Here is a 21,679-nt window from a genome sequence, read left to right on the forward strand (position 1 = left end):
AGTCCATAAAAGCAGAGCAGAATTAACTTTAGCCTCAGGGGAATTCAAATGTGGGGACTTTTCAGTGTGAAGCTCCAAAGTTCAAATTTAAGTGATCAAATGCTGGCCATGGTAATGTTCTGCCCTTTTCAGAGGCAGCCAAATCAGATTTTTATCAGGCACTCAATACATTACCATTGTTTTTTGGCTGGTGAGTGAAGGAAATCTACCAGCCACTTGCTTATTTTACCAGCATTTGGCTGGTGGATGGTGCTAATTTTGAACCCTGGTTATATCAGATGGCATCAGTGTATAGTCTGGTTCACCAACAACTGTAATGTTTTCCATGTACTATATTGGGCGATCATCTGGCCTCGATGTCGGCTTAAATGCCACTCTGTAATCTGATTTGGAGATGGAGCCTCTATCTTGCATGTTTAATTAACCCACTTGCTAAACTGCCTGCATGTTTTTTGTTAAATCTTTATAGTAATAATATTCAGCACAAAACTAGACAATATTTTACCACACTGACGGACTTTAAACTGCCATTTTAGAAACCTGGAGATGAAAAGATGATCCATGATAACAGCCTATTCAGTACTGACAGCACTAATGAGGTTTGGAGAGAACATCTTCCATATGATATTCTTCAGTATGTGAACACACATTCGCACCCAGACACATAAACACACACATGCTAAAAATCCTGCAGGTATTATTCTGCGAAACCGGAGCACACTTTGGCAATAATTCCTGGATTTCAATTCCCATCATCCTACTGCACAAACCATATACATACCATTTCTATAATATGAAAATATAGTGGATTGCATCATAACGTTCTGTGTGCATAAACAGCTGGCCACAGCTTTCCTTCCCTTCCATCAATCCATAAGGACCTATTTTCATGGATCTTGTTCACTGCTTTGTGTAGCTCTTTCACCCAAATACAACTCTATTATTTTGCTCAACAAATGATTAGTACACCATGAAGGAGCTTGTACTTTAGTGAAGGAAATATTAAAGGAAGCAAGCCCTTTGGATGTTTTCAGACCATTAACAACTGTTTTCCCATGTGGTTGTCGCCAGACCTTAAACAGCTCTAATCTGTGATTCTTCAGTATTGGATATGGACGCATTGCTTATGTAATGGTGCTAGTTCAGACGATAAGAAATTCACTGTTTGAATCTTTGAATGCTGCTATGTAAGGCCGCACAGATAAAAAAAAAAATCATTAAGAAGAAGTCACTGTAAAATCATGGGGGCAGGGGGTTGTTGACATGTGGATTTGTTTTAAAAGGACATAGTGCAACAGTACACACTGATTGTGTAATTGTGTTCCTGGCCGCAGCACTGTCCCAATGTTTTCTTTGTTCCGGTAACAACTGGAATAGTCTGTGATCAAAGGGATCAATGGGCAGAGGTCAGATCTTTGTTTCCCTCGCCGGACATGGACCAGCGTGGATAAAACAAAAACCATCTGGGGAAAATCAACACAGACCCACTTGGAGGGTAAACGTTGCTCATCCCTGCCCCAGAGAGAGAGACCATTTGCGGCTTTGCGGTCTCTGGTGTTGTTTATAAAACTGCCCGTCTCTGAAGGCTTTCAGAGCTGAACATCTTGAACGATGTCGAAAGTAGAAATGGCTCAATATTGTGACATGGCTTCTAGCAGCCTTGTGGCCTCCTTTTCAGTCATATTTGCCCTTTGGCTGGGCTCGTACTGCAGAAAACTGCGGTCAGACTGCCGCTGAGCAGTGCGGGCTCTGCCCAGTCGGAAAGGAATTCATTATAACGAAAGTTTTTTCTTTTTACGAGAACTCAGCTGTTTGTCAACTAAATGCGGTATGGTCGAGAGATGTAAATTTATAGTGGCCTAAATGATAGTTTACACGCCTGGGTTGATGTGCGAACGGTACACAAAGCCACCTCGCATTCAGTCACCAAAAGTCAGAGGTCAGTCTTTCGTTGAGCACAAAGATAATTCGGAGCAGAGCTTAAGAAGTTGAAGAAAGTAATGAAGAAATTCCACTCTCCCTGCTGATCCCTCCAGTTCTCTGCCTTTTGTAGATGCCCTCCTCCTTTCAGTGGCCCCCTGTGCCTAGTTTATCCTAATGCCCGTGTTATGGGAAGGGACAGGCAGGTCTCCTGGGAGCGTCCTCCAAGCCTTGGCTCATGTGAAGGCGTGCTCTGAGTGGACCGGAGGGTTTTCTTTATAAGGTTAAAAAAAGAAAAAACCTCAGATCATAGCGTAAGAGAGGGAGCAACTGATCGGCAGATAAAAGAAAAATGAAACATAAAGACGAGTCCTGATGCCCACCTTTGATGTGCACATCCAAAGATCCTCTCTTTTCTGCGCGTGAAGGATCCTCCTCTGCTGACCTCAGGAGAGGAATCATTGTAAAACCCTTTCTCACTAAAGGCAGCTTCCATTTTTTTATGAAACCCCTTCTTATACACAGCTACGGACACCCGAGCACTCAAACATACACACATATACTTCACACACACAAAGAAACCCACACCATCTCTCTTCTTTATTGGTCCCTTTGAAATGTGGCTGTCCAATGAGATGTGGCTGAATGAGTCCACTCTAGGCATCGTCTCCATGGTGATGTGTTCACTTGTTAAGGCAAACTGACTTCAGATTAGTCACACTACAATGCTGTACAATGCTGTAGTGTGTAGTCATTAATTAACAAACTTGCTTATTTCCAGGTTTCTCTCTCTGGCTGGATAGTTAGCTTCAAATGACTGTCTGGTCTAAAGTTGCTATAATCAATATTTTTATATTAACAATGGATCACATGACCATGTGTATGTAAAATTTTACGAACCCACAAAAAAAAGTCTACGCAACTTCTCTCAGCTTTACGGAGCGTTTTAGCATCCGTCATCGGCTGCAACATTTTGGTTCACTCTCACCGCTCTCATCCGCGTAATGGCCAGACGCAGCCTGCAGCTGCCCAGCACCAAACGGCACACAGACAACGCTAGTGACTAGCTGGTGAACAGGAAGGAGCATTTAGTCATTTAGTCAAAATATTTCCCCAGGAGTTTCTGGAGATCAAAACAGAGCTAAAAGGAGAACCAGTATTGGACTTAGATTAGTGTGGCCACAAACACAACTTCAAATGCTAATGTTGCTCAGTGTCTGCTAAATGTGTAAATAGGCAACAGTTTGCTAACATGTTAGCCATGATGATAATATGTCAGCGTTTTGTTTACAGGTTGTTCTGCTGCTGTTAAGTGGCCAAAAAAGTCATTCTGTCCTTTAAATCATCTAATGGCTTTACTTGAACAGCACCTAAACACCAATCATGGTGTTAATTTGAGGGTAATGGGACGTAACGAGGACGGATAGAGTCTGTAAGTGGATGAAAGGACTTTCCACTGCAACTGAAGGATTTAGAAATTGATGCTGCCTGTCATTGAGCTTGTTTGGCCTACACTGTGATCAGTACATGGTGAAAGAAATGTCCTTCCTAATAAGTGAGGAAGGCGTGTCCATCAGACATACATTTGATTAGATGGAGCTCTGCTTGTCAGAACCGCAGAGAAAGGAACATAAACATCTAACTCCAAAGGAAACCCGACCTCTATGGGAATAAACACCTCTGGAAACGCGATATATGCTCTCGCTATAAAGTACAATGCAGCTGCTCAGATAAGGTTCACTGCTTCGGGAGGACTTGAATCTCAGGCTTCCGGGTGACCTGTGATATTTAGGTGGGTAAGGCAGAAATGCCAGGGGCCATGTTGAAAAGAAACCCAGTTGTTTGTGTGGATATTCAGTTTCTCTGTATGACAGAGGAGACTAACTGTGTCACTCTCACACACCGTAGGCCTTAACAGATCCAAAGTCGCTGCCTCAGCAGCTTGGTGGAAATGCCTATGGCTGAAACATGTAATTGCAGTATGGGTGCATAGTAACGGGAGATCCCATCTGATATGATTTGCAGATTTGATGACAGTCGAATGTGTAGCATGTATGGCTTCTGATACATATGAGAAGTATTTTCCACAGCATTGAGCTGGCAGGTGGCCCATCACATGTTCCTCAAGGGTGGACATGTATATGTCATTCACCTTTTGATTTGAGTGTAACCTTCCCATCAGCCATTAATCAATGTGACCCAAGTGGTATCCATGTTACTGAAAAACATACAATAGTTTCAGTCTTCTTTCTGATTATAACTCTCTTAATATTTGGCAGAGTGTGCATCATTAAGCTTGGCCAAAACTGTCGGTGTATTCAAAGTCTGATATATTATCTTATTCCTCTGTACCGTATTATTAAAATTAATAACTTAAAAACTATTAAAATCACACCAATGAGCCACACTGCTGCACCAGGTGACATGCTCCTCCATTAACAGCCTGAGCTCTGTAGTTTATTTTGAGTCAATCCCACATACACTATCCTGCTGCCGTAAATACTAACTACACTAAATGTGTATTAATCCACCACTCAAAATAATGCCAATGCATTGTTGCCCTTTCATGGGATATGTTGACATAAAATGTTTCTGCCAGGTTTATCGTTTAACACTAGAGTTTTCATGACTTCATAATTCAGTTTAATTCAATTTTATTTATAGTGTCAAATCACAACAGAAGTTATCTCAGGACACTTTACAGATAATGTAGGTCTAGACCACACTATAATTTCCAAAGACCCAACAATTTCCTCCAAGAGCAAGAAAATCAGTCTTCAAAATACCCAACTAGAAGGCTTACAGTTGATCATTTTCAGATAGGTTTCTTAAAAACACAATGCATGGACGCAAAAAAAGCAGGCCCCTAAAACAAAAGTTGAAAGTGAAGTATTTGAGGCCATATACAGCAAAGTATCTTAACATTATTGAGCTGATTATTGGCAACAGTTGATGTGCGCATTTTATTCTCTATCTCTAATGTGTGTGTTTGCTTGTCTGTCTCTGTGTCATATTTGTGTTATGTGTTATCAGTGGTGCTGGTGTGCTCAAGTGCAGAAGGTCAGGTTGAGGCTCCACACACACACACAAACACACACACACACACACTCATCCCTCTCTGTCAGAATACACCCTCCCAAACCACACCACTATATGCTGCAAGAGCTGTTTGTTCAGCTGGAGAGGAGATCCTCCTTTTCTTTCAGTGGAGGAGTAGAGAAGTTAAATTCCAAAGTTTTAACAGAAATCTCTCCGGGGTCTGGGGCACCAAAGGCAACAACACACAGCAAACAGATGTTGTATTTTTTCAGTCCTGATTTGCTACATAGAGTTGGGACCTCAGGAGCGATGCAGAGCAGATTTAAGGGCTTGTGTGTTTTTATTACTTGGCTGAAGCTCCCACAGGTGCTTTGGGGGAATGAGCCCAACTTGCTTGTTATTATTATGGCCCTACTCTTCCTGAAAAGGAGCCTGTTTTTTTTTTTGGGTCAAACTATGACCCTGTGTAAAATTACAGGAAATATACCGAAGGGTTTCCACTGTGAGCCCTGAGAGACTCCAGAAACAGCTCGTCCTCACTCAGGGTCATTTAGTATCTTTACTAAGCACTCCTCTTCACAGCTTGCTTTAAGTTTGAATTTCTGTGTCCTTGCTGGAAAATGTAATTGTGTAGCTCAGCATTCATGCTGACCTTGCAGAGCTGTGAGTAGATCTGAAGTAGATATGAGCTGTGTTTGTTCTCAGTCTGATTTTAGGATTTGTAAAGGCGGTTTTAGCCTCGGTCTGACTTGTCCTGTGGTCTGCTTCTGACTGCAATCTGCTGAGAAAAGCCATCTGGTGGAATTTGGACACCATTAGAAACAGCTTGACTGGATGAAGATAACTGTTCCCTTTACCACCTCTGCTGTGCGCCGGTGGTCTCATGCAGGCAGCCACCACAACTGACTGAAGAGCACACGCCCAAAACTCTGAACAGGGAAGGAAACAGTCATCAATCCACATCTTACATCGTGAATTAAGACACAACCGTTTACTCTTTGTCGAGTTAATTTATGATTATATCAGGTTTTTAAAGATTGGTTAAAACACGGTGGTAGTTCTAGCAGCAAAAAAAAATCTTTGTAAAGTGTTCAGTAGTGTAGTAAATTACAACTTCAGAGTCATTTGTCGTTGGCATGAGGGCCGGATGATTGATGTGTGCCTACATAGGATGTATTTAATTTTCTCTGGTGATGTTGTCAGGTTTTATAAAGTGCTTTTAAATTATGTTTGCCTGTTTCTTCATGTTTGCTTTGGTAAGCAGTCTGTTTTCTTATGTCACTCAAATTGACTTTTACACTGATCTGTAGGTATTTTCATTTACATCAATCATTCAGACCCAGTTAAAACACTGCTGTATATTTCCCCTGTTTGTCCACTGCCCAGTGTATGTTAAATCCTCTGATATGTGTATTTGTGGGACGGGGGGGGGCTGGGTGAGAAACATGGCTAATAAGTGCCCCAAACAGCAATTGTCCAATCATAGTTTAGCAACTGGAACTAGGCACAGCAGATTTCTCCACTTGTTGAAGTGTTGTGCATGGGGTCGTTTTAAAGAGCTCTCATTTTAAAGCAAGCCAGTGTGAAACATTAAAAAGTCAGCTGGAGACAGTGTTTTCAACCAACTCATGAAGCCAATGCTAGCTACAACTGATCAAATCTGCCAGCGACAGTTTGAGGCAGCAAAATCGACAGTCGTCAGCAGGAATGATACGCCTGTATTTTTCTACCGCTGTCTGAAATGAAGGAGCCACCGTCTCAAAAATTACCAAGAATTGGAGCCATACATCTGCCACGGTTATCATTGTAATTGGCATATGTGCCGTTTGACAATACACGACAGCTGTAGCTTTCTTCTTCTTCGTCTCCTCAAATTAAGAAGTACTTTATTCAGCACTTGTATTGACTTTCTGATTAGTAAAATACTTGTCTATAAGCATTCAGTGCACTTTGAGATATTTGGTGGGACTGTATAGTTGTTTTTTTACTCTGTCTTGTATTTGCTGGAGATGTCCTGTGTCAGACAAAGAGAGAGGAGATTGGTCTACATTCCCGTGGGCTTAGACTTGCGTAAAACTGTCACCACATACCCAACCGAGTGTGTCGTGGATGCCATGTCGTTGGCTGCACCCACTAATTTTACATCATGACATAACAACAGGACCCATCATTACCAAAATGCTGCTACTGCAATTTAGTGGTGGGTACAGTTGGGCATAAGTGGGTAAAGAGACATCAGGAAAAGACAGGAAACAGCGTAAGGGTTGATTTTAGAGGAAAAAAAAAAAGCCATAATAGCAAATCTAGAGGTCATAGCTGCTCTTTAGCTACAGCTTCATACCCACAAAGAATATTTGCTCTTTCAGCGGGACGGCGCCTGTCCCTCGTAGCGTAATAACCAGCGGCCGCCATGATTTCAGTGTTTATTGGCATCCAGTCCTCAGGCCAGCCATTCATGAAGCACTTACACTAGAGAGCCCTCCAGGGGCAGAGGGCTATTCAGGAGTCAAGCCTACTTTCTTTCCCTAGCCTTTACCCAGGACCATTTCTTTATTTTTCCCAGCGAATCTCCCTCGGCATAGAGCCGCATTCAGAGCAAGGTGCCGACACGTGAGCTGTGTCCCGTCAGAGGCCTGAGTCTCTCGTCTGTAATGTCGTGTCAATGAGAAACACTCCGGAGAACACGCATGCAGAGATTAGACTGAGGTGAAGATGTTTGGTTCCTGTTGGAGACAGTCTCACAACAACATATGGTGGATGATAACATTTTCTCTGAGGAGCAATAAAGCAAAATTGTTCCTAATGTAATGAAAAACAACCCTTCTACTTTCTAGCTAGTGTACTCTCTAGAAATTCATGTGAGCTATAAAAAAAACACAGTAATAAATTATAACAAGATGTTTTTCTGATATCCTGCCGCAATCAACTAATAATGTGTTTGCTTTCTTTCTTTTTCATGTCCCCCCTGACTCCCTGCTGATTTCTGCTGATGGTCAATAGGTAAGTACCAATTAGATTAATATTTGCAGTACATCTGGGAACAATCCATGACTGTAAAAGTGAAAAAAAACTGCTTTCTTTTATTTTTGTACATTTGGTTAGTTTTCTCAGTGTTGTTAAGACACACACCTGCAGGGGACTCATGGGTCACTGTGGGGCTGCACTTGAGTTTTCTTTCCACAGCTGAGGTATGATTAACTGTGAAAGTGCATGTCTCCATGCATATGTGCCCATTTCCATGGTTCAAAATGATACAGACAATGGCGTCCTTTTTGTCATTAGCTGGCGTGAGTTGCTATGAGGCGTCCGCATGGCGCCAACAGCCCAGCTGTGATGCGCTCGACTTATACGCTCCAGCTTATTGATGCTTTCTACACTGTTGTGCTAACGAGTAAACACACACACCTCCCTGTTTCGGACTCATTCAGTGGACTGACTCGTTCACATGCACACACTGGCAGTGACACAGCAGGTCACCACTTTAGCAGAATCATCTCCAACAGTGTATGATTGAATATTTGTATTACAGCTTTGTGCTGACTCAGAGAGGCTAACAATAGAAATGTACGTGTGGTACACTCCTGGTGTGTCCTGGAAGAAAGAGCAGCTGTTTCCTGGTTTGTTCCTGTCCCCATGGTGACATGTATGTATAGTCTTCCCACACCAATTGAATGTCATTTTCATTTGGTGATATTTTCTCGTCTCATTTGGCTGCGGTGGTGGAAACTACCAGGAACTGGTTTGGTTTGATCCTTTCCATTGTTTCCACTCAAAAGGGCTGCTGGGTTCGCTCCCTGCATATCCATCCCTCCTGCCAGCTATTGGTTTGTGTTGAAGCAGCCAGGCCTTCAGTTTATTCTCTCTCTGAGCTGAATCCCATCAGGCGGAGATGTGTGAGGGAAGGCCAAAGCTCAGCTCAGCTCAGCCCTGCCAGCTCAGCCTAATGCCACTCCCTCCTAACGACTTTCCCACAGACACACACAGGTCACCGGCCGGTGTTTGTCAGTTAAAGAGAGGTTTCCATTGCAATTGTCCGGGCACAAATTCTGCCCTCGTTGTCTCTTTCCAAAACCACACCTTCCCCCGTGTCTGCTTTCTTGGTTTCCTTTTTCCCCTCGTTGAGTTTCTCTCCCTTCACAGTCTCTGTTCTGCTTATTGTGCTCCATGTGAGCGCTGAGTGATGCCAGTAAACTGTTGAAACCAGAGTCTGAGGCTCTCACAGCCCAGTGTTTACACAGGAAACTGTGGGGAGAAAACCTTGTGCGATTAAGCTGCTCAGACACTTATATAACAGTCTGCATATTCTTGTGTACCTTGAGCCAGGTTACGGAGCCATTGTCCAAATGTGTGAGGTTCCTCCTCACTGTGTACGTACACCTGCATACCCACATTTACACACATGTATGTGCACGGGTAGTTGTGCATTGGTTCTGTTTCCACAACCTCTGTGGCTCCGTTTGTGACCCGAGACTAGAGTGCCATACAGACTTCTGCCCTCTGACCCCTCAGTCTGTCACACACTGAATTACAAGTTGATGAATGAGCAGCTGCACAAAACACTGGACGTGCTTCTATGGTGGAGTTGTTTGTGTCTAAAATCAAGGCTGTCGTCCCCAAACTAAAGCACGTTTACTGCATACATCAGGGCCCTCAGGCAGTCAGCAATGCTTTCACTGACTTTTATTGATGTCTTTTTGATTTTAGGATTTGACCCTCAGTCTGACTAGTCCTGTGGTCTGCTTCTGACCTTCTTCTGTTTAATGGTAAATTGCAGCCAGGCCGAGCTTTACCGCCACCTATTGTTGCCTGACAAAATATATACCGGCTTGTTTTTTTTACTATCTGACTACGGCATAGTGGTCCTTATCAGAAAAAAGACATGTATAAATTACATTTCTATAGTTCTGTTTTTGCCATTTCAATCGCAACCGCTGCAGCTTGCTCACCCGCCAAATTCACAAGTTTGAAAATGATGGTCCCTTAGCTTCCATTCCATAGAAAAGATGACGACCGTTGAGGGCGAGCAGTGTCCGGCGTCCCACACTTACACTCCCAACGCTTTGGCCGCATTGAGTGCAGCATCTGGGTACTCACAATAGCAAGTGTAAGTAAGGAAGTGTTCGATTTGAGACACAGAATTTGTCTTCTTGTGTGTGAATCACGTCTATTTTTATTGGATCTTTTGTAACAAGGTGCTGTAAAAACAAACTTACATTGACATACTACTTTTTATTACAAGTGATTTACCTTTCCCATTGTATTCTTAAATTTGGGGTGGCACAGTGGTGTAGGCTTTCACAGCTAGAAGGTGGTGGTTTTCTCTCACAGTCCATTTGGCGTCTATTTAGACACTATGGTTGCCTAACATTTGTCAACCCTGTGGTAGACACTTGTAGGTTGAACCTTGCTTCTTGCCCAGTGTAAGCTGGAATGGGCTCCAGCTTTAAACGCATAAATGAAAACATCTCCATGTCTTATGTTGCAGTGTCATGCACATGGTATTGTTTTGAAATGACAGAATGTCTACAGTATAGAGGCAGCAAGATGAACACTTTATTTATTATTACAAGTGGCATGTAGGAACAAAACACTGAGTGAAGTGGGTTGTTTGGCAGAGAAACAGGCTGATGAAAGATTTATCTCCATTGCTATTCTTTTCTTGTTTTTCTTGGCTTTGTACGCATGGAAAGGTAAATTCACTCCTGGGCCGCTCATCCTGTCTGGCCACAGAGAAAACACTTTTGTTTCACCTTTTTAAATGCAGCCATATTCCCGTAAGCACTCGGATTCATGTTGACAGAGCTGACCGTGCAGAGGCTACTCACATTACTCTTTCCCTTGTTCTGACTTCAATTTTTTTCATTATCCTCCACCTTGTGGTTAACACTCCCCTTTCTTCCAGTAAAGACAGGAACTCTTCTCTTCTATTTTTGTACTCCTACCAAGAGTTTCTTTCTTCTTTCTTGAGGTGCCTGTGAGACGGGAGCGCGGACTGAACAAAAGCAGGAGGTCAAAGGGCGCACATTTTCATTTGTGAGACTAATAGGCCAGGTGTACCTGGAGGGTACGGAAACCCAGAGAGTTTTTTGAGCAGGGACCAGCCCAGACACACCCCTTCCTCCTCTGCTGAGGCTGGGCGTGATGTGTGTCAGTACTTCAAAGGTCTAGCGAAAGCAGGGACCCTGGCCAAGCTCAGCAGGAGAGCCATTACAGCCCAATAGGAGTCAGCTGTGACCTCAAAGACCGTTAAATGATGTGATATGAGAGGGTGTGCTGCAGCCAGAGGCCTCCACAGCGAATCAGGAGGACAAAGCTGTAAAATGAACTGCGTGCTGATTTAAGGGGTAAAGGAATTTTAAGTGTACTTCGGAGGATAGGCCATTTCTTTTTCTTTTTTTCTTTTTACAGTTATTTGTTTTGTTTTTGCTATATATTCTGCATTAACAGCCCTAAAGAACTGCCCTCGTTAATGTCAGGAAGGACTTTCAAGGCCATAGTAGGGCTGCACGGTATGAGGAAAATATGCGATAACATAGTTGAATATAGAGATAACAATATTACTTAATAAATACAGATATTAAAATGTACTCAGTTCTGCCTCTCTGCTGCTTTCAGTATTCTTCTAAAATACAACACATTCCTTGTTGAATTTAAAACAAATAAAAGGGAATTTCTTTATGGAACAAATTGAACATTAAATTGAACACAAAAGGCACCACTAAAAAAAGAATGACAGATACATTTTAATGTGCAGTTTTCTACTGATATTTCCTCTATCGCGATATGTCGCAGCCTTTCGCAATGTGTATATTGGGCCAGTTGGTATTGCGATGACGATAAAAAAATGATTTATTGTGCAGCCCTAGTCCATAGTACATTTTCTCAAAGCAGCATTCGTTAAAAAAGCATTGTTTTTGTTTTAACTCATTATCAACAGACAGCTAGTATTGCTAAAAATCAATGTTAGAAACAAGAGGATGGGTTGATTTTATGCTTAGCATTCACCATAATAGAGAGGAAGCCAAGTGGTGTGAATGAGTGGCTAATAAGCTGGTGATTTACTCAAGTGTTTGCTGATGTAGGCTGACCTCCCAGTCTGTGTGCGGACCTAATAATGAGGTGTCTAGGGGGCAATAGGTAAAAGGTTGCTGAATGCGGGCCCTGACCCTACGCTGACCCTGCTGAGTGTGCACGTAAAGGACGGAAAAATTAATCTCTCTTAGCTTGGAGTTGCTCTCATTCACAGTTTTTGTCATGCTGTGGCTTTCCTTTTCACTACTCAGTGCTGGTAAACAAGAGGTCAGGTTGCATTGACTGGACAGGCAAAAAATATTTGCAGCATAAGCAGAGTTTATTCAGAAGTAAAGTAGGTATGAATGCCATTTTTATCTTTCCAAGATTTAAATTAGGGCCAATCTGCTTACAGTGAATTCCAGATGATTTAGTCAATGTTTTCACTTGTTTAAAGTTTAAATCAAGATTTCATTTTTAATTTTCTGTTTGAGCTGTCCAGCGTGACTTGATTAATGATTAATTACATAACTTCAAGTAAGAACCCAATTCTCCCTGACTGCGGAGAGGCGGATCCTGCCTGCTGCAGGTCTTTAACAACAGCCTGCTGTGAGAGCTCAAACCATTAATCAATTAGTTGATCGACAGATATGCCGAATGACAGAATGCCAAACAATTTATGTTTTACAGAAACCCTTTTTCATATTTCTTTGACATTTTGCACATTAAATGATTGAATGATCGATCGATCGTTTAAGAATATAATCAGCACATTTATCGATTATATGAGGGTAATGATATGATAGGTAATAATTAGTTGCAGCTCTAATTGGTGGTGTAACCTCAAACAGCTCTTTGTATAAAAGTATTATTACTGTAAAGGTTTAGCCTGGATGCCAGCCGAACTTAGCCCCGCCCACAAAATTCGAGGTCGTGAAGTTCTGACTAGAATCTGAGTAGGACCACGTCAGGCTAGTAAAAGTTAGCTTTCAGAACTGTAGTTAGCTTTGCTAACTCTAGCTCAGGGTTTTTTATTACCCACACCCAGCCGACCCGTTATGAGAGCCAATCCACACCTCCGGGCCCGCAGTCGACCTGCGCATTACTAGTCTATACACATAATATTGCAAACATTTTCTTGTAAAAACTGTCTTTGTGCAAGTGCTAAAGGTAAAAAAGTAAACACATAACATATATTATACTATTATAAAGTTGTTTTGTTAACCAAAACATTAAAGATGATTGCGAGCCATAAAAAAGCTGGAAGATGTGGGTTCATCACTACAAATGACCCCTTTTACATGATACGTAGTTATTTGATTTATCATTTTTTATAAAAATGATGATTAGTACATCAGCTTTAAATATGCTTTGGATCCGGTGCCAGTAGATTTATGTTCTTAAGCCGTTACTATCAAAATCTGCTTTCAGTTTTTGTTCCTCCAGATCAGCCTTTTTGCCCAGTCCTTTTATATTATTATGACATGTATAAACTCTTGTTCTTTGCTCAGAAACACGGCCAACTTTAATGCTTATGTCACATAAATATGTTATGACGCTCTAACAAAATTCCCTCCTCATTACTGTGCTGTAAAACACACCGCACACTCTTATGAACATTCCATGTGTTGTTAGATCTTTACAAAGGACATGTTTCCGAGCATGTCGGACATTCTAACCATCACTTAGCACATCCTTCGTCTTCCCTTAACCTCTAGCATCTGCACGCTCTCTTGTCAGAGCGAGGGATCGTCTCATTGGCATCGTGCCTACCCGGCAGTGTGTACCACTCTGGAGGTTTCAAAATGGAAAGTATTTCAAAGTCACCGCAGCCTGCTGTTGGACTTTGTAGTGGTAATTTGAAGCAGCTGAGAAAACAGGACTCGGTCGTACACCGCTCCTCTTCTACTGCTTTGGGTGATCTTCGGGAGGATTTCAGTGTCAGGAAATGTCCCGTGTGCAGCAGCATGGTTTCAGATATTAACGAACAATAATTGTTAGAGTTGTTTAGGAAATGGATAAACATTAGAAATGTTATAGCTATGTTTGGGAGTGGGTCACAAGAGGGAAGCTTTGAGGTTCAAGTCGTAAGTGATGTGGGTTTGAGTTGTTGAAATGTTTTTTTTTGTCTAGCCAAGCTATTTGTATGGAGGCCCATAACCATGTTAGGGTTCAGATACAAGTAGCCCATCTATCACATTATTTGCCATCATTTGGTAATAATCATAATAATGGAAACTGTGATATCAGATGGGGTTCCCCCACTCCTTCCTCAGTTCCACCCTTACTGTACTTCCCTGCACACAAGCAGACAGACAGATTGGCGGTCCAGGCGCTGATCCAAAATTTGAGTCTCCCAAAGCACAAGTATGATTTAATTCCACCACCAGACGGCTTCTCGTGTGTGGGCTTGCGGCACTGCCAGCGCGTGCTGGCGTTGTGACCTCAAGTCAGGAAACACGAGTAGACTTTAGAGTGCTGCAATTAAACGAGAACAATTTCACACACCTGCATTACCGCTCCTGCTGCAGTGATGTCATCTTCTCACATACATTTTACTGTATTGCCTTAAAGAATAGATTTAGATTAAGAACAGACGGAAAATGTCACACAAGACTATAAATACAATTGACTGTCATAATGGGGGGGAGGCTATTTTTCATTTCTCAACCAGGTAATTAATGAATGGTGTTGAGGAACAGTAAAGCACTTCAGGAAGCCAACCAGTGGTTTGATTACAGCTTAGCAGCCCCTTGCTTTGGTACCTGCAGGCAGCTGAGAGCATCAGGCTGCAACAATGGCTCATTTAGGCCCACCCCCCCGAGAGATCCTGGTTCCCAGCATCACATTCCAAGCAGAGGTCACAGGGCCCACCTGCTATTCCACATCAAAGCTCCAGGTGAGGTAAGGGAGAGCCCATTTCAAAAGGTGTGGTGGCATAGACAAGCAGTTTACAGGAAGAGAAAGAAGGAAAGAGTTTGAGTCTCCTGCATTAATATGAGCCTTGTCTATAATTAGCCTTTGCATGCTAAATAGTGCAGTTGTGCTAAAGGTGTCCAGTTTTAAAGTGCTCATATTATGCTTTTGGCTTTTCCCCTTTCCTTTATTGTGTTATATATATTTTTTGTGCATGTTATAGGTTTACAAAGTTAAAAAGCCCAAAGTCCCCCCCAAAGGGACTTACCAGCTCCAACAGAAAACACTGTTCACCAACTGCTCCAAACAGCTCTATTGTAGTCAAGCCTTTACTTCAGAGACAAGACACGTTATAATGCTCGCCTAGCTGCTAGCGTGGCACGCCCTCATACTCTGCTTCTGACTGGCTAGTAGTCCTTACCTAGGTACTGTCAGGGCACGCCCTCATACTCTGCTTCTGACTGGCTAGTAGTCCTTATTATATTTTTTAAAAAAAAAAAAAAAAAAATAAATTTCCTTTTTTTTTAACTAAAAAAAAGCATAGCTCAACACACAGGGTTAAAAGAGGAGCTGCAGCATGTCTGTACAACAATTAGCCTGATGCTTTACCCACTTAAGTAAACATTATACCCACATCGTGTTTAATTTGAAAAAAAAGGCCAACAGACCTGACCGCTTCCCACACACTTCATCGTGAGATCCTGGAGGGAGCCTGGGAGTATGCCCAACCGGTTGTGTTTCGTGGATCTGGAAAGGCGTATGACCGGGTCCCCCGGGAGATACTGTGGGAGGTGCTGCGGGAGTATGGGGTGGGGGGGTCTCTTCTCAGGGCCATCCAATCTCTGTATGACCAAAGTGAGAGCTGTGTCCGGGTTCTCGGCAGTAAGTCGGACTCGTTTCAGGTGAGGGTTGGCCTCCGCCAGGGCTGCGCTTTGTCACCAATCCTGTTTGTAATATTTATGGACAGGATATCAAGGCGTAGTCGGGGTGGGGAGGGGTTGCAGTTCGGTGGGCTGGGGATCTCATCGATGCTTTTTGCAGATGACGTGGTCCTGATTGCATCATCGGCCTGCGACCTTCAGCACTCACTGGATCGGTTCGCAGCCGAGTGTGAAGCAGCTGGGATGAGGATCAGCACCTCTAAATCTGAGGCCATGGTTCTCAGCAGGAAACCAATGGAATGCCTTCTCCAGGTAGGGAATGAGTCCTTACCCCAAGTGAAGGAGTTCAAGTACCTTGGGGTTTTGTTCGCGAGTGAGGGGACAATGGAGCGGGAGATTGGTCGGAGAATCGGCGCAGCGGGTGCGGTATTACATTCAATCTATCACACCGTTGTGACAAAAAGAGAGCTGAGCCAGAAGGCAATGCTCTCGATCTACCGGTCAGTTTTCATTCCTACCCTCATCTATGGTCATGGAGGCTGGGTCATGACCGAAAGAACGAGATCCAGGGTACAAGCGGCCGAAATGGGTTTCCTCAGGAGGGTGGCTGGCGTCTCCCTTAGAGATAAGGTGAGAAGCTCAGTCATCCGTGAGGAGCTCGGAGTAGAGCCGCTGCTCCTTTGCGTCGAAAGGAGCCAGTTGAGGTGGTTCGGGCATCTGGTAAGGACGGCCCCTGGGCGCCTCCCTAGGGAGGTGTTCCAGGCACGTCCAGCTGGGAGGAGGCCTCGGGGAAGACCCAGGACTAGGTGGAGGGATTATATCTCCAACCTGGCCTGGGAACGCCTCGGGATCCCCCAGTCGGAGCTGGTTAATGTGGCTCGGGAAAGGGAAGTTTGGGGTCCCCTGCTGGAGCTGCTCCCCCCGCGACCCGACACCGGATAAGCGGACGAAGATGGATGGATGGATGGACCAATAGTCAACCTTTCAATGTAGTTAGTCAAAACTATCATGATTTTCTCCTCATCGCCCAGCTCTACAATGGCGTGTCGTTCTCTACCGCGCCTGTTTGTAACATTAACCGGTAGGCTACTGACAACGTTTCAACTGATGTAGCAGTTCAGATAACACACTCGACTGTCCTGCTGTCACAGACGTGAACTAACCACAGACAGTTGCCTCGTTCATGGACTCACAGCGATGTGTCGCTGCAGAATGAAAATAGGAGAAACCTAATGGATATTTGGCAGTATTTTTGGCATTAAGAAAAATATTTCTTACTTCTTACTCGTGTTCCCGCTCATCACTGCTATAGTTATCATTTCAACAACTTACATTACAAACAAAGTTGTTGCAGTTGTTCCACTCAGAGTCTCCTTCAGTGGAGCTTTTCAGCAGGTCTGCGTGCTTTAGCCATGTCTCTTTCCTGAATGAAAACAATCTAGTGCCCCCACCTGCTGCAGCAGGTCAGCAGCAGCGACATCACCCTCATCAGCTGGGAGGATGTGGGCTCAGGGCGGATTACCGGGGAGACGGGTATTATTCTGTGCCTCCTGGCATGGGGACTCTACTCTTTCTGTTTTACTGATCAGAAGGGACTTTCACCAGCAGCTGACTGCCGACGCGCAGCAGAACAGCAGCATTGGTTTTGTGACAGCCAGCAGATTTAAATTTTTAGATTTTTGGCAACAGGGAAGACGTGGATAATTCTCTCAGCTATTTGATGATTATCTGTTTACATGTTGTTTCTTGGCCGATTCAGGTTAGTAGCATTCATTCTGTCATTTTCTTCCGTTGCACTGTAGTGTCTACAGAAATCCATCTAGATGTTAATGTGAAATGATGCTTTTACATTTATTGTGAATGTGAATGATTGAATGAGTATTTTGTTTACTAGCTCTTAGATCTTCTTCATCATACAGCACAATACTGGATTGGAGATTGATAGGTTTGGTATGTGTGCATGCAAATGTTTGAATGTATCTTATCTATTCTAAGGGGTCTCATAGTGAAGCCTAGCTTAGAATGTGTGAATCTATTATGAGTTTGGGTACAACTTTCACACAGAGGAATCGGAGCCAGGAATGTGAGAATCTATTAGGAGCATCGGCCATAAAAGGTGTAGTTTAAGAGTAAAACTTGTGCACTGAAATAGATGTCTCATGCTGTGTTAGCACAAAAAGAGTTTAAAAGGTATTCACTATGATGTACATGTGGTTCATCCTGTATGCTCATGGTTGTCCCAGTGTCATGAAAGTTTGTTCACTGTTTGAATAAAGCTGCACTTGATTTGTACTCTTCGGACTGGTCGTCATCTCTGAGGTCTCCCTACATCATTTCTGAATCATCACCCGATATCAGAGTATTTCAGGGATTTATCCAAAAATTGAATGACAATAACACACTGGTACTTGATATTTGAATACTTGAGTTATGGATTCAAGTATCGACCGTCCTTGCGCATCCTTTGGCATTCCTCTGCACCCCCCCTCCCCATGATCCTCCATTGTGGGTTAAGCAGTCAGTGTTGTTTCAGCGGTTTGGATTAACACTCCTACTCTCCTGTAGCAGACCATAAACAGATTAGTGGTAGCCCAAGTCCGGGCCTGGCCGGACCATCTGTACCCAGCACTGGGTGGGGAAGGGATATGGGGGAGGAGTGTGAGCAGACACTCCAGTGGAGCTGTAGGTCAGTGTGGTAGCAGAGCCCAGGGACTTTGCTGCAAAGACATGAGGGACACAGGGTTTCTGTTGAGGTGACTGAGGGAGATCCACTGACTGAGTTAATGTCTCACTGATGCTCAGAGATTAACACACAGCTCTGTCATGGCTCTAGGATGCTGCCTTGCTCTCGCATCCCAAGGTACTGTATAATTTGCTGGGGCTTTGATAAGGCTGCTTTTAGCCTACCTCCCATTGCTTTTTTTCTCTGCATGCACAACTTGCAACTTGGAACCACAGTGGTTAGACAAACATGTCTGCATTTTGAGCGTTGTCACAAGATGTAAGAGACGACAAGATGAAAGTGCTCGTCTCCTCAGCTAGTGTTGGTGGCATTTGCTCGGTTGTTTTGCTTGGTTAGTATAACCTGTGTGACAGAGTGTGAACGCAACCCAACTGCAAGGAAGCCCTACAGGCTGTGACACCAAATTGTTGCTGCATTGTTTGTTCAGAAGGAAAGTTCTGCGCTCACTGAAAAAGCCTTTCATGGCCAAAACCTCTGATTTTTGTGCCTTCTATCTAAAAAGAATCATATATATTTTTTTGCATTAGTGTGCGAGAAATCCCACAAGTCTTCAATTTAACATACTAACTCACATCAAGTAACAGAGCTGACTGAGCGCAGTCCACGCTCACCTTTTTCTTATCTAAGTGTGATCTCATGACTGACATCTGCGGCTGTGTTTTCCCAGGCCGCTGGCAAATTGTAGGTGTGTGAGTGTGGGTGTGAGGGGTTTGGTTTGGATCCTGTCTGGGCCAGTGCTGGGTAAATTACAAGGCAGAGGGAGTCTGAGGGTGCAGGCTTTCATCCCCCCTTCTCCTGGCCTGCAGGCCTGCTGGCAGGGCTGATAGCGCTGATGTTATTGGGGGAATGTTCCTGCTGCAGATGAAGAAGAGAGGAGAAGAGATTGATAGGCTGTGTCAGGGTGCGGATAATATAGTTCTTGATCTCATTTTCCCGGGAAGGTTCACTGGATGATTCTCAGTGAAAAAAAGTAAGGAAGATGGAGAATAAAGACTCAAAAGGGAAGTTTTATAGCATAGAGACGCAATCAAGTAAAGTGTCAAACTCGCTTTTTATCGTTAAAAGTTTTGTTTTTCTTCTCACCTGAGGCCATGTGGCTCAGTTGGCTCAGTGTGGCCATGTTGAAGATCTCTCACACTAGATGTGAAATACAGAGAAAGGTGGTGAGAGAGAGGTGAATAAAATGACTGAAGGCTGATGTGTTTTCTTTGGCCGTATTTGGGGTAACAGCTGACCACAGCTCTCCCATATTAAAGGGTTTCACCATATGGACTTGTGACTCAATGAAAACCTTTAAAGGCCATTTGTGCACTCATGCATTGCTGTATATGTACAGCCTCACTGAACTGAAAGTGGCAATTTCATTGAGCTGTGTGAAAGGAAGTATTGATGTGTTTTTAAGCCGAGGGAAGACAAAAACAGGGAAAGTGAAATGGAGTAGAGCACAGTCGGTGTCCTAGTTGTTGTTATTGTTGTCAGATGGGTTTTTAGTTGGGGGTGACACAGCAGGGCCAACAGTTCATGTCTCAGCAGGGAGGCAAGGAGGGGACAGGCTGACAAACGGTGTCCCAACACATCACTGCTAACTCACTTATCTCACCACAGGTCACAGCAGAAACGCACCGTAGTTTCAAGTTTGAAATATTCAATTGCATAGTTTATTGCCACACACATATTGTAGTCACATACAGATGGGTGACAAATCAAAGGAAACAACCAAAAGCATGAAATTAAAGACAGATGGTTGTGAACACTTTGATGTCTGGGAGCTAATTATCGTATGTAGCTAGGAGCCAGGAGATGGTTAGCTAATTTTAGCTTAGCTTATCTTATTTTAAGGAATAACAGCCATATTTCTAAACTTTGGACAGAGCCAGGCTAGCTTTATGCTAAGCTAAGTTTAGCTAACATAGCTTGGCTCTAGCTACATAATTAGCTAAGAGTGATCTCAATCTTTTCATCTAAATCTCGACAAAAAAAATCAAATAAGCATTCTTTCCAATATGTTGAACTATTCTCCCAATAAGAATGCTTTTCCTAACTCAACTCGTTTATTTAGCTGTTAATTACAATTAGCTTGTAAACAGTTAGCTTAGCTTAGCATAAATACTGGAAACCACATGAGAGTGGTATCAATCTACTTATCTAACTCTTGGCAAGAAAGCAAATAAGTGTGTTTCCCAAAATATGTAGTCCTTTATCGTTTTCCTAACTAAACAAATTTTATTAGCTTTAATTACAATTTACCTGAAATCATTTATAGCATTAACATATAACATGATAACATGATATATCACAAAATGATTTCACTGAACGTTAACAAGCATTAACATTGAATTGTTGCCCAGCGTTATTCAAGGCCCACAAGCAAAGTATAACATGGCATGTAGTAAAACTTTTTGATTATGAAGCAGCAAGTAAATCTACTTTCTGATGAGTTCACCTCCAGCATCTACAGCTGAGCAGGAGACACAGCACAGAGCCTGTTCTCAGGTCAGCCGGTCACCACAGAGGGCTTTCAAATCACTCTGGGGTGTTTCATGGAAAACGTCAAGTTGTCTCTGGGTGACAGATAAACATACTGGCTCTCCTGGGGACTGCATGCATGGCACCAGGTTTCTTTAAAACTACTTGTCATAGAACTCACAACAGTAGTAGTTTACATATGCAGCAGGCTGAGCTTCACTTAGGTCTTCCTAGGGCTGGGTATCATTCGAAAATATTTGATACCGGTAACGATACCAATGCTGTGACTTCGTTACCGGTTCCTGAATTATACTTTTTTCAATACCAAATTTATAATACAAAAATAAATTATGACATTACACATTACGGCACAAATCTTTTTATTTATTTCTCAGCTCCTACTAAGTGAGCTGTGTAACGTAGATTTTTTCCTGCCTGTCCACGTCGTACGACGTGTAGGTTAGACTGCCAATCACAAGCATTGTTAGATCTCGGTAGAAGCATGCTGCATGCTTATTGGCTCACTGACGCCGATGAGATTTACTCCTTAGGTATTGAAATTTAGTATTGAATGACAAGGCATTTTTCAATACTTGTACTTTAGAGGCAATTCGCTCGGTGCCTAAAAAGTATTTAATACGGTACCCAGCCCTAGGTTTTTCTAACCTTTAGTAGCTGCGCTCAGCAGTTGAACTGTCTTTTT

The 21,679-nt window shown here is 43.1% G+C and overlaps 1 protein-coding gene across 9 annotated transcripts in view; it reads left to right on the forward strand.

The window, feature by feature from the left end:
* nhsa (Nance-Horan syndrome a (congenital cataracts and dental anomalies)) overlaps window positions 1-21,679 on the forward strand; it is a 63,789-nt gene that overhangs the window by 24,968 nt on the left and 17,142 nt on the right. The window contains exon 1 of one of the 9 annotated variants that reach the window (XM_039811129.1): window positions 7,941-7,959. The exons of 4 other annotated variants lie outside the window; for them this stretch is intronic. Coding sequence is in view for 2 of the 5 variants with exons in the window: in XM_039811124.1 (XP_039667058.1) it covers window positions 14,656-14,869 (214 nt within the window). In the remaining 3 variants the exon portion in view is untranslated. Of the gene's footprint in view, window positions 1-7,940; window positions 7,960-14,136; window positions 14,875-17,332; window positions 17,527-18,567; window positions 18,628-21,679 lie in introns of those variants that run through there. 4 more of the 9 variants (XM_039811124.1, XM_039811128.1, XM_039811127.1 and 1 more) reach the window with 4 other exon arrangements.

The sequence above is a fragment of the Perca fluviatilis genome, chromosome 9 (assembly GCF_010015445.1).
Source record: "Perca fluviatilis chromosome 9, GENO_Pfluv_1.0, whole genome shotgun sequence".
Taxonomy (NCBI): Eukaryota; Metazoa; Chordata; class Actinopteri; order Perciformes; family Percidae; genus Perca; species Perca fluviatilis.